The sequence below is a fragment of the Rhinolophus sinicus genome, linkage group LG15 (genome assembly GCF_036562045.2).
Source record: "Rhinolophus sinicus isolate RSC01 linkage group LG15, ASM3656204v1, whole genome shotgun sequence".
Lineage (NCBI taxonomy): Eukaryota > Metazoa > Chordata > Mammalia > Chiroptera > Rhinolophidae > Rhinolophus > Rhinolophus sinicus.
The window spans coordinates 41,124,199-41,137,512 of NC_133764.1; the positions used below are offsets into that span (position 1 = coordinate 41,124,199).

The 13,314-nt window shown below is 54.7% G+C and overlaps 1 protein-coding gene across 1 annotated transcript in view; it reads left to right on the top strand.

The window, feature by feature from the left end:
- The first annotated feature begins 103 nt into the window (after positions 1 to 103).
- Positions 104 to 13,314, top strand: part of TBCD (tubulin folding cofactor D) — a 134,955-nt gene continuing 121,744 nt past the window's right edge. The window contains exons 1-6 of the mRNA XM_074319596.1: positions 104 to 400; positions 1,968 to 2,018; positions 3,572 to 3,669; positions 4,668 to 4,769; positions 6,086 to 6,232; positions 8,514 to 8,569. Of these exons, the coding sequence (XP_074175697.1) occupies positions 217 to 400; positions 1,968 to 2,018; positions 3,572 to 3,669; positions 4,668 to 4,769; positions 6,086 to 6,232; positions 8,514 to 8,569 (638 nt within the window). The 5' untranslated portion in view covers positions 104 to 216. The remainder of the gene's footprint in view (positions 401 to 1,967; positions 2,019 to 3,571; positions 3,670 to 4,667; positions 4,770 to 6,085; positions 6,233 to 8,513; positions 8,570 to 13,314) is intronic.

Genomic DNA, 13,314 nt, shown 5'->3' on the forward strand with positions numbered 1-13,314 from the left:
CCTGACCCCACAGCCCCGCCCAGCCAAGCCCCGCCCCCGGGTTCTGCTCCGCCCCCCGCGCACTCTTTTGACGGCCGGCGCGCTCCGTAGCGGGGCCGGCGCTCGAGGTCGGAGGTCGCGGGGCGGGGCCTGCGTCGGCTGCTGCGGCCGCTACCTCAGCCGTGGTCCCGCATCCCGCGTCCCGGTGCTCGGCGAGGCGCGGTCCGGGCGCGCAGCATGGCCCTGAGCGAGGAGCCCGCCGCGGGCGCGCCGGAGGACGGGCCGGAGGACGCCGCGCTGGCCCGCGGCAGTGCCCTCGAGTCGTTCGGCGACAGCGCGGAGACGCGGGCGCTGCTCGGCCGCCTACGGGCGCTGCTCGGGGACCGCGCGGCCCGGGAGGGCGCCCTGGAGCGGTTCCGAGGTGCGTTAGCGCGCGGGCCCGAGGCGGGACCTCCTCCTTCCCCGCGGCGGCGCCCGGGCAGCCCGCGCTGTGCAAGGGCGGCCTCTCCCGGAGGCCGCGGGCGGTGGCGCCTCCCGGGGTTTCGCGGCCAGGGCTCCCACGCCGTCCCCGCTGTGTGTATGGAGCGGGGCGTGGGGAGCCCCGCGTCCCGCGGGACGCAAAGCCCGAGCTTTACAGGAGCGTCACGGAGTCCCGAGCGGGCCCGGGCGCGGCCTCCCCCGCAGCGGCAGCGGCCGGGCCTGGCGCCGACAGGCCTCGTTCAGGCCTCGGCCGGGGAGGAAGGATGCGGCGGTTCGGAAAGATCGGGCCCGGGCTGCGGAGAGGGCGTGGGGGGCGGGGCGGGGCGCGCGTGGGGCCGGGGCGCCTGCGGGACGGGCCTCGCCCGCCCTCGGGGCCGCCTGTGAAGGACTGTCCTGCACGGGCGAGGCGCGGTGGCACCCGGTGGTCGGCTCCGGCTGTGCTGGGTCAGAGCCACCTGCAGTGACCGCAGGCTGTCAGCGGACATTGGGGAACGTGGTCAGCGGCCGGCCGGCCGCGGCCGCTGCGCTTCCCTGGTGAGGACCGCGCCCTCCGGCCGCCGGGATTCAGTTGCGGGCACCTCGGAAGTGTCTCCTTGTCGCGGAAGCTGCAGACACAGGCCCCCGGAGCAGGGCAGGCCGCTGTGTCCTGGGGGCGTCACCTGGACTGTGTTGGCCGCAGGCAGTTCCTCGCCAGGCGGTGTGGGGTCGTGGAGGGCGCCCCTGGTAGGTGACTTGCTGTCACGCCTCCGAGTTGGCACTTTTCCTTAACGGGTCATTAACGAGTCATTCCTTAGGGTCCTGCAGTTAGCACAGGGGTTTTCTAATTCAGTAAAACCGTCTTTGTGGGTCCTTTTAGCTGAATAATTTCTGCGTAACTCTCCTCCTGTGTTTGCGCTGATGACCCGCCGACCTCGGAGAAGGGCGTGTGGCCGGCTGAGTGCGTGGAACGTGGGCTGCTTCAGCCCGGGCCTGGGGGTGACGCCGGCCCTGCACTTGGGCGGGTGGCTTGACTGCGCTGAGTCTGTTACTGTGGCTGTTAGTCGGGGCCGCACCAACACACGTGTGCACAGCTGTCTGGAGGGTGCGGTGGGCGTGCAGCCCTGGGACGCGGGCAGATGGGGACCGCTGCGGGGCGCTCACGGGGTCCGAGGGGCAGGTTCAGCGCTGGGAGGCTCCCCGGGATCGAGGGCAGCCGTGAGGGGCCTGGCACGTTGCGTGGGTACGACAGGAGAAGTAAAGGAGTGGGAGGTATGTGTGTGTTTTAGTGAAGGGGAGAACGTGGCTGTGACAGGAGACGGGGAAGGGGGGGCGAGGCCGGGTTCAGAGGGATGGGAGATCAGGGGAAGGCGTGCTGAGCAGGCCACGCGCGAGGCCAGGACGCAGCGAGGCCAGGACGCAGCGCCCTGGGGAGCCGCCCCTGCGAGTCGGTGAGGGAAAATGCAGCGGTTCCCAGCTCCTGGGCATGTTTGCCTCAGTGGTGTTAATTGTCATGCTCTTTCTCTTTTCAGTAATAATGGACAAGTACCAGGAGCAGCCTCACCTGTTGGACCCCCACCTTGGTAAGAGCAACAGCAGATGATTTTGACTTTGGTCATTCAGTTACAGATGATCACAGAGGCCTTGGTGTACGGTGCTAGTGTGTGTGTATGTGTGTGGTGTGTGTGGGGACAGAGCCCCAGAGAGCAGTTTCCAGGCTCTCGGCCTCACATGGGGAGGTGCTGGCTCGGGTAGTAGATGGCCGTCAGCTGTGACTAGTTAGCCATTGGCCACTGATATAACTGCCATGGCTGAGCTAGCAAGTGCGGATTGCAGTTAGCAAGTGGGGGTTGGTTGGCAGAGAAGCGGACGGTGGATTGTGGATCGTGTTGATCCTGCTTCCTGTGTCCTGCCTGGCCACCAGCGAGATGGGGGTGCAGGAACACCCCTCGTTAGGGTGCTGGCGGATGTTTGCATTTGTGTCTCGACCAGCCGCCAGCGAGAATACAGTGGTATGACTCCCCTGGCTATGGCTCCGTTGGTGTTCCTTTTTGGCCTCACCGTATCCTGCGTTCTTGTGCAGGGGTGGGACCAGAGACCCTGCATTACAGTATTTGTATGGTGCGTGCATGTGTGTGCATACGGATTGGCAGAGGGTGTCGGGATGAAGTGCCTGGGTCTTATTTGTTAGCAGGGCTGGCTTGTCAGTTTAGTGGACCTGTGATAGTGGCGTGAGTTCCATTGTCCCTGCAGCCTGTGGGCAGGTGTATTTGAGCTGCGTTTTTCCTCGCTGCAGTTAACACATGTTTTGCTCGTCATGTATATTTTAGTGTGAGCTCTGCAGTTGGGTCGATGGCGTGTGCTTGGCTGGTCCTGTGTGAGCTCTGGGTGGGTGAGCTCTTTGCCTCAGTGATTGATGGCGGTTCTTACCCAGGCTTGCAGACTACCCCTGTGCACGATTGGGCCAAAGACTTGGGGGGACCTCTGCAGACTTCTCGAGCTTGTCTGCCTAACCGCTCCCCCTTTGGCACTCTGCCCTGCACAGTTCAGCTGACTCAGTCTCCTTGAACCTCAGTCCCTGCTCTGCCTGAGTCCCATGTTCCTGCACTGACTTCTAAAAATTACTTTCTGGTGGCCAACCTGGGCCACTGCAGGTACCAGCTGGTTTGTTACCATGCACGGCCTGTGGTTCCACTGTCTGGAAATACATTTGTCATATATTTGTCCAGTTTTCTAGTGCTTGTGGGTAGGGCAGTTCACATCAGTTTTTCCTTTATACCTGGAAATCCTTTCTGTCTTTATATTGGTTAGTTCCAGGTCATTGCTAAATCATGGTAGGTGTATCTTCTGTAAAGCATGGTATTAGATATTGATTTGAGATAGAACATTTTTCAAAAATAAGAGATTTTCCCTGCATGTTAAAAGAGGAATGAATGTTGTGTTAATTCTAATGCCCTTTTAGAAACTTAAGATGAAAATGTTTTTTTCTTCTTTTGCTGTTGATATTTGGATTGCATAGGTTTACTAAAATTGAACCCTTCATACATTTCTAAATAAATGCTTGTTTCTTTGGCATTTTGTTGTACCATCATCTGTTCACCTTTATGGCACATGCTTTGTCCGTCTTTTTCCCTAGAATGGATGATGAACTTGTTGTTGGGCGTCGTGCAAGACCAGGCCTCCCCAGCTGACCTTGTGCATCTGGCTTTTAAGTTTCTTTACATCATCACCAAGGTAACAATTACCGAGCAGTTCATAGTTGACAGAACACTCAATATAGTTGGTCCAGAAGTTACCTTCCAAAATGTTGTTTCTTTTGAAGGATTGTTCACACACATATGTTGTGGCTTTTATTCTTTCTCTTTTTACCCTATTTTGTGGATTAGATATTAGTGATCCAGGTGGTCCTTAGGCTGCAACAATGTGCAAGATATTTAGCGTTTTGCATTTGAATAGATCGAGTACCACCTAGCTAGAAAGGAAGAGAGAGGCAGATACTTGACTAATTCGGAAAAGTTTTTTACAAGGAAATAGAAATGCTCCCCAAACTTACTCCCCAGGTGAATGTCCTGGGGACCATGTTATAATGAAGACTCTCAGTCAGTATGTGTGGGGTTGGGCCTGATACTCTGCATCCTTGCACGTGCCCCGCTGATGTCCACGTGTAGGCCTGCACTTACCGGAATTGGCGGCTTTGACCGTGGGAGTGTCCGAGCCTCTCCGGTGGGTTGTGGTTTTGAGGGCTACCTTGCTGTCGTGCCTGCTGTGTAGTGGGAGAGCCCCTCGGCTAATGGGAGTGTGCTGGGGTGGGCTGCCGTGGGCACACTTCTCTGCAGCTCGCTTGGTCCCGTTCTGAAGGTGTCGGCCACTGCATCTTGTGGAAGCCGTAATGAATTTGGGGACCTCGAGGTTCTCTAGGACGTACTCTTCATAAGTGTCAGAGGGCAATCATAGAAACAAGGTAGATGCAAAACTTTTCAGTTTGTAACATACCTGTGTCTGATGAACCACGTGGAGGATTTATCAGTCAGATTGGGACAGAACATGCAATTACGAAATGACTTACGCAGAGAGAGTCTTCTTGTTCCGTCTTTCTAAATCGTGTCACTATAAGGGGATTCTCTGTGGTCAGTGGGTGGTGTACGTGCTGATTTTTCATGAGGAAGAAGATAATCTCGCAGCTTTCTCTGTTTCTAATTATATAATAATTCAGTGCCTTTTTTGTTTGCTAGGTTCGAGGATATAAAACATTTCTTCGTTTGTTTCCTCACGAAGTAGCTGATGTTCAGCCTGTCTTAGACATGTTCACACATCAGAACCCGAGAGACCATGAAGTGAGTGCTCCGTCTTCTTCATTCTCGGCCTTTCGCTCCTCCCCTTCCTCCCGTTGTTTCTCCTCTCCTGCACTGGCGACTTCACCTTTTGTTTCTTTCACTTTTAGCTTACTACGCTTTTTGTGTCACTCATTTCTTTAATTGTTTTGGTTTTTCTCTTGTTATATATGTTACTTTAGTTTCCTGTGAAATATGTCCCTTATAAAGGAAAGAGTATGCCTACCTACTGTGGTGATAATTACATCACCATCCAAGTTTCTTAAATTTGAAATATAACTGTTGGGGTTCACCAAGGCCACCCCCAAGTGTGACGATTTCCTAGGACCCTCCAGGAATTGGGACACAGTCGTCCCTGTGGCTGTGATTCATTGCCTCTGAGTCAGTGAAGGGACAGGCACGTGGGTGACGTCCAGAGAAAGCAGCAGCAAGCTTCCAGAGTCTTCTCCCCTGTGGATTCCATAGAACACTTGTAATTCCCAGCACTGAGCTGTGACGACACGTGTGGAGAGTCATCTGCCACGGAAGGCCCCAGGGACCAGCGCCCCGATTCCTCTGGGGCCACTTGTGGGTGCTCCCTGCTGAGCACATGCTGATGTTCAGGCTCCCAGAGGAAAGGAGACGTGCAGCTTGAGCTACAGGGTTTGTGCAGACAGTTGAGGCCAGAGTCCCCGGGTCAGTCAGGGAACGGTGGGAACGCTCCTGGAACCAAGTCCCGAGGCCCCCCATGGCGCCTGCAGGCGTGCCGGCTGTGGGCCTGCTCGTCCCCGCACTCTGCACACGGTGCATGACGACGGCTCGGAGGATGTGTCAGTACGCACGTGCTGCATTCCTACTGAGGACGTGGGTGAGCCTCCCCTGCTCTGCCTCTTGTGCCCCGGTGCCTGGTTCCAGGGCCAGCGTGGAATCTCGTTGTAGTGACTGCTGAAGATAAGGGCACTGACCTTTGATGGGAAGTTGAGAATTGTTTTCTTAAGTCTTCCATTTTGTATCTTTTTCTCTGCTTTCCATTTTCTCAAAAGGCTAAGTGTATGCTGAAGGGCGCCAGTGAAGAAAGCTGTCACTGACGTATTAGGGTTCCCCTGTTCACTTTGTTGTTGCTTTGGTTGGTTGAGGCAGCCAAATCCATGACGGTGTGGGCACAGGAGACACTGGAGGAGCTAACGATCGTCCGCGTCCCAGGCTCTGAGGTCGCTGGCGTCTGAAAGGCCTATGATGGGCACCGAGTGGGTGGGTGGGGGGGGCAACAGGGCTGAGTGGGGCGTGCGGCTCCCCGCCGTTTTTCACACATTTCATTTCCCTTTGGTTTCACTCCGCAGACCTGGGAGACCCGCTACATGCTTCTCCTCTGGCTCTCCGTGGCCTGCCTGATCCCTTTTGATTTTTCACGCCTTGATGGGAACCTGGTCACTCAGCCTGGGCAGACGCGAGTGTCCATAATGGACCGTATCCTCCAGATAGCAGAGGTGAGTGCAGCCGCGGACGGTTCCTGCTGGTCATGGCTCTCTTTCGTGCTGGCGTGTAGAGTTTAATTAGGTACACTTGGACGTTTATGTGTCTCTTCAACTGCTGTTACTGTTTTTCGGTGACATAGAATTGCATTTCATAATCTGTTTTGAAATTGTGGTAATTCATACAGGGTCAGGATGAATTACTTTGGCAAATCTTGTTTCCTTGTAGATATTGCAAAGACTCTTAAGCATAATCATGACATAAGAGGTTTCAGAGGCCAATGGTAAGAGAAAATAAAGGTCCGTTTTTAATTTAGTTTTTATTTTATTTTATTTTTTTAAAGATTTTATTGGGTAAGGGGAACAGGATTTTATTGGGGAACAGTGAGTACTTCCAGGACTTTTTTTTTTTTCAAGTCAAGTTGTTGTCGTTTTAATCTTAGTTGTGGAGGGCGCAGCTGAGCTCCAGGTCCGGTTGCCATTGCTAGTTGCAGGGGGCGCAGCCCACCATCCCTTGCGGGAGTCGAACTGGCAACCTTGTGGTTGAGAGGATGCGCTCCAACCAATTGAGCCATTCGGGAGGCAGTTCAGCTCAAGGTGCCGTGGTCAATCTTAGTTGCAGGGGGCGCTGCCCACCATCCCTTGTGGGACTTGAGGAATTGAACTGGCAACCTTGTGGCTGAGAGCCCACTGGCCCATGTGGGAATTGAACTGGCAGCCTTCGGAGTTAGGAGCATGGAGCTCTAACTGCCTGAGCCACCGGGCCGGCCCCTTAATTTAGTTTTAATTTAACTTTCAACATTATGTAAATTATACATGACCATTGTAGGAAAACTAGAACATAAAGAGAAGCAACAAAGATGTTAAAGTCTCTCCAATTCTGGTGCCCGAGATGCCAGTCGTACGTGTTATTCCAGCTTCTCCTGATGTGAATATTGTGGGTATAAACAGAGCATTGTACCAGGTATCCATTGCTGTGAACTTGAGCAGCTTAGCACACATTTGTCATCTCACAGTGTCAGTGGGTCAGGAGTCTGGCCTGGCTTTGCTCTGCCTCCTCCCAGGGTCTCCCCAGGCTGCCAGCAAGGTTCCCCGAGGCAGGGTCCACGTCCAAGTTCTCTTGGTTGTTGGCAGAAATCAGCGCCTCAGGGCAGTTCTTTGCTGGCCGTTTCTTGCCACGTGGGCCCCCCAACATGGCAGCTTATTCTGGCAAATAATAAGGGTCTGCTAACAGGTCACGGAAGTGACATCCCACGCCTGCCATGTCCTTTTGGTTAGTGCAGGTCACCGTGCAAGTCCCAAGAGAGGGACTACAGTCATCGAATCTGCCTGCCACACACACGGCAGGCTCTCAGTGCCGCTGTGTGCAAGACACTGTTCTAACCACTCTTCACATATCAGGCCTTTGAGGCTGCCAGTGAGGCAGCTCCCTGTTTGTCTCCTCTGTTTGCAGAAGAGACAGCAGGTGTAAAGACAAGTAACTTAGCGCGTTCATTTTCTCACAAACGGTGGCTCCAGACTTGGGCCCTGGCAGTTTGGCTGCGGATGCTCGCCCCACGCGGGCACTACGTCCTGAATTCACGTGTTAGGAAGCGGAGGTCTCCCTCCTAATCTTTAAGGGAAAAGGTGCTCCACTGTGCCCTGAATTCTCTTATGGGTGACATTTTAGTGTGTTTCTAGCTGTGCCTGTTAGAAGGAGTGTGGTGACAATCACCTTTATATCCCCTGTGTGTGCTTGTCCCCAAGTGGGATTACTCCGAGAGAGGCAGCGTGTTTCTAAAGTTTTGGCCCTGTGTTTGTGCTTGTCCAGAAAGCTGGCCCAGAATTAAAGACCTTTTAAGTATCATTTGGGGAAAAGTTGGTTGAGAATGCGAAACCTCTTGAGGCGGGCCTCCTAAGGGATGCCAGCCTTTCGTACTAACACAGGTCCTCTACTGTGTGAGGGGGGCCCTCCTGATGGTTCTGACACTAGTTGCCGACGGGCCCCAAGAGTGCTCTGTGGACACTGGGTCTGTTACAGTTGGGCAACACATACACATTTCATTTTTCTGCTGTTTTAACTAATGTGTGTTTCAAGGGGCGTGACCACAGTGCAGTAGGCTTCGGACGTACCTGGGCAGCTGTGGCCGCTGGCTCAGGCTTAGGACTGGTGCGTGCGCTTTGGAGTGTGACCTCTGGCTGCAGGCTCCGTGAGCTGGGCTCTCGGGAAGCTGCTGAGTGTGGGTCTGGCCAGCCGAGCGGGTCCCTGAGATTTGTACTGCGTGTAACGGCGCCTGTCCTTTGTCCTTTCTTGCAGTCCTACTTGGTTGTCAGTGACAAGGCCCGGGATGCAGCTGCTATCCTCGTGTCCAAGTAAGTGCCCGGCTAGCGCACTGCAGCCCTGCAAGTGGTGTGCGACTGCATGTGCTGAGGCCTTTGACGTGTGAACCACGTGTCTGTGTTGTGCTCAGAAAAGGGTGCGGGTTCAGAGGCCTGAGGAAGTCGTGCCTATTCCCCTCAGTGCTCTGTCACTTTCTCTGTGGGAGCACCAGCTCTGGGGTGCAGGACACCCCGGAACCTAATGTGACCACAGATAGTGTTGGTTAGGAGATCACAGGTGACCTGACGCCGGGCTGGGGGCTCACAGGTGACCTGACGCCGGGCTGGGGGCTCACAGGTGACCTGACGCCGGGCTGGGGGCTCACAGGTGACCTGATGCCGGGCTGGGGGCTCACAGGTGACCTGACGCCGGGCTGGGGACTCACAGGTGACCTGACGCCGGGCTGGGGGCTCACAGGGTGCCTGACGCCGGGCTGGGGCTCAAAGATCACTCTCTCTGGGTTGGGGCTCAGGGAGGTCACCTGACAGGCCCTCAACTGAGCAGAGTGTGGATTTAGGTTAGGTGTAGCAGTTCCCCCAGGGGCATGAGCTCAGCTTTGGGTGCTGGCTGTTAGAGGAGCCTTTAAAAGTCACTTAGAAAGCGGTTCACACTATGGGTTGTGGAGCGCGTGAGCTGTGATGGGGGGCATTGTGGTTTGGGATGAAAACCCCAGACTTTCTGGGTTAACTGCAAAACAGGGTGTGCCTCAGACAGGTGAGGATAGTGGGATGGCCCAGGCAGCAGCGGGCCTGGAGTCTCTGAGTAACGCCCGGGCCCGGGACAGCTGAGAAAACGTCCGGGGATGTGAGGGTGGAAGGAAGCAGTTTTTCTAAATTAACCTTTTGTACAACATGGTTTAAAATATGGATATAGAGTAAATGAATTAGAAAGTTTGGCTTTTATGGTTCCATCTCCATTCGTAAAAGTTGAAAGTTGGCTCTGAAAACCTTTGGAGTTTGGGGAACGGACACCACCTTCATGGGCTCTGGGTCGCCTCATGCTTGGGTGGCAGCTATGACCTTGCACAAAGGGGGAGGAGAAACACCTAGTTTCTAGGGGAGTTGAGGGCTTGGATGAGATGTTTGCGGGACCACAGGGCAGAGCCTGGACGTGAGAAGCTGCTACTCGCAGTGAGGATGGGCTGTGGGGACAGAGCCAGGAGTGCAGCTTCCAGGCTCTCAGCCTCACGTGGAAAGGTGTTGGCTCGGGTAGTAAATGGCCATCAACTGTGGGATGGCCGTCAGCTGTGGCTAGGTGGCTGTCAGCTGTAACCAGTGACCCATTGGCCACTAATATAACTGCTGTGGCTACGCTAGCAGCAAATGGGGGCTAGCAAGAGGAGGGTGGCTGACGTAGCAAGTGCGGATTGCAGTTAGCAAGTGAGGTTGGTTGGCAGAGAAGTGGACGGTGGTTTGCGGATCATGTGGCTCCTGCTTCCTGTGTCTCCAACCCAGCCGCCAGCGAGAATATAGTGGTGTGACTCCCCTGTCTGTGGCTCCGTGGGTGTTCCTTTTTGGCCTCACCGTGTCCTGCGTTCTTATGTGGGAAGTGGGAGCTGAGACACCACATGACACCCTGCATGACAGGGACACACACGGGAGCTGCCTCAGATGCGTCCCCTGGGGGGACCGACCTGACAGGCATGGTTTCTACAAGGATGAGAAGCATGGGGTTCTTTGTAATTGAGAAAGAAATGTGTGTTTTTGAAGAGGAGAGTATAAGGTACAATATAAAACTCAGTTTGTCATCCCCCGGTGGAGCTGCTGTTGACTCTGTGCTGCCCAGTGTGGGGCGTGTGGAGTCAGGTGTGTTTGCAGGGCCTTCCTTCACTCTTCTTCCCAGACATGATGGCGCTGTGGGCGTTTCTGCCCCCAGCCTCCTGCTGGACACGTGGACCACTGCCCTGCCCCCTGGTAGTGAATCAGGCGCATCACGAGCATTTTGCATAAATTGGACCATTCTGGTTGATGCTTAGGGACGACTTCCTAGAAGCAGAACAAGCATTTTAGGAGTTTTAAATGCAGTTACTGGAAAGATGGAATACGTTGGAAGCCCCATTTCCCCATATTTACCAACCGTGTGTTTGGTCTTACTAATGTTTTCCAGGTTTGTTAAATGAAAAACACCTGTCTTATTTATTGTTTCTCATTACCAGAAAGACCAATGGTTTGGCAGAGAGATGCTGAGTATGTGGGGGCCCAGGAGGTGAAACCCTAAGCCTTCATGCCCCCTCTTATGCCCTCTAGTCAAGGTGGCAGCCAGAGCCCTGCAGTGGCCAAGGGACAGGTGACCTGTGTGAGCTCAGCCACTGGCGGGGCTCTCCGTCGCCCTCTGGTGGTGGACGCGGGTAGCGTTCCTTGTGGTCGCTTCCCGTTTGCAGCGCGTTAAAAATGCTTCCGCGGCTCCCGCTGTTGCCAGGCAGCCCCTGCAGCCGGTTCTGTGCTGGGCAGAAGCGCTGAGTGGCAGACGTCTGAGCGCTTCTAGGTCAGCCCTCCTCCTAGCCCGTGTGTCTGCTCAGTGTGCTGGCGGCTCCGTCTAGGAAGGCCCTGGGTGTGGAGCTATCCGAGCGGTCCTGGTCCTCAGCTGCCTGCCCGTGTTGCGCGTGCACGCGGCCCCAGGCCGCCGTCGTCCTGCCTGCTGCGCCTGCACCCGCTCTGTTAGTAGCCGAACCTTCCCGAGGCTGCATTCTCGCTCCTCCGTCCTGACGTCATGCTGACGCCCAGACGCTTGCATTCAGGTGTTCCTCTATAGAACTCAGTGGAAACGAGGCCTTGACCCTAGTTTCACTTGACCTCAGTGATCACGTTCATTTTAAAAGCAGACGTTTTTGTCTCATCATAAAAGCAAGGTGTGTTTCATGTAGAGAAGGTGAAATTTTGGATCATAGAAAACTAGAAAAAACCCCACACATTTGTAGTGCACAAAACTCATGCTGTATCTTTTGTCTTTTTCTGTGTTCAGTGTGTACCTTAGAATCTCGCCGTGTTAGCGTCCTGCTTTGTCACTTTGTCACTTAGCTTCACATTCCCACCGGCTGCCCCCCTGCGTCTGGGTCCTCTGAGAGCTGGGGCTTCAGCAGCCATCACACCCCTTCTTGCCCTGACTCGCGATGCCCTCCCTTCCTGGGTGCCTTTGCCGCTCCTGCAGCCTCAGCTTTCTCTGCGTACAGGACGCTGACCTGCACGTGGGTCTTCGTCCCCCAGGTGGTTGGTGGCCTTTTACTGTCTGTCTTCTTTGACCAAAAGTTTTAATTTTTATGTCGAAACAATTTTTTCCTTTTCTTTAGTTATTTTTACTTTTAAGCTTGACGTCTTACCCTGTTAGAGATTTTACAAATAGTGATTACATTTTTCTACCTTTTTATTGTTTAATATGCAGTTATTAACCCATTTGGAATTTCTTTTGCTGGAGGGCATACAGTAGATTCCCCCAACAGGAAACTAGTTCTAGCACCATTTGGTGACTATTTCCACTAATTTATGCTACAGTAAATGCTTACGTGGGGCAGGGCGTGTCCTCCACCTGTCCTGTTTCGCTCCTCGACTGCGTTGCTGAGTCAGGCGGCTGTGGTAACTACCAAGGAGTGTGGGGAGTGGCCATCAGTCCCCGAATGTTTAGCCGGGTGTCCTTTGTCCCTCTGACAGGTCTCGTTCTGTAGTTTAGGCTCTGCTGCTCTTTCTGAGCCGTGCTGTGCGACTTCCATCCCCAAGAGGACAGTGGCCCTCTAGAATCCCTGCCCATTTGCTGAGTCCATAGTGAAGAGATGATGCCTGGGATGGAATTTCTCCGAAAAGGGATGGAAGCAGAGGATTCAAGGACCGAAGTGTGTAGCCAGTCTAGTTTGTGTAACTGTGTCTTATCTGCAGGGTAGATATTTTTTCCATTTTTGCTTATCTGTGCTTTTGGACCTCTGCAGTAAACATATATACTTCTTTATGAGAAAAATACAAAACAACCCACTGAACTCATTCAAAGGAGCCTTAGGTTTTTACCTGAATCTGGAAACTCACGGTGCGGGACTGCTCAGGAAGGGATATCGGCTGACCTGTATGCTTGGCCCATGCCAGGATCCTCGGTGCAGAGGGGAGGGGCTTGACCGGAGGCGAAGGTTCCAGCGGCTTAGGCTTTGGCAGGATGCCACACGATGCTTGGAGTTCTCCCGAGGAGTGGGAGGTGGGAGGGCTGGGCTGTGTGGTCCGCCAGCTCTGTGGGCGCTCTGGGCCTGTGCCCTCACCTGTCGGGGGGCAGCCCCCGTGGGCACCAGGCCTGCACACAGTGTCCTGTGAGTGTTGCTGTCTCTGGCCAGTGGGCCGAGATCACAGATCAGGCCGAGGGTCAGGTCGCTGGCCCTCATCCTGCGGCCCCCAGAATCAAAGGGCTTTAAACGGGGTCCAGGACATTGCTATGGGGACTACAACCTGTTGTCCACGTAGGTAAGGCCCCGAGGTACAGGCTGGGTGCGATTCCCCCCACGCCTGGGGGAGGCACGTGACTGTGCCTTTGTCACGAGCATCCTGAAGTTAGATAAAAACGCTTGGTGACTGGCGATCTCAGGTGGGGGCAAGAGGACAGTCTTGGAGCCTGTGCTCGCCTCCTTTTTCCTGAGATGGAAGCCTCACTCTGGTTCCACAGCTGTCGCTGAGCTTCTGGAACTGGGCGGGGCTTCCAGGCGGAAGGGAGGGGCCGTGTCTCTCTCCCCCTCCCCTCCCCCTCCCCCTCCCCCTCCCCCCTCCCCTCT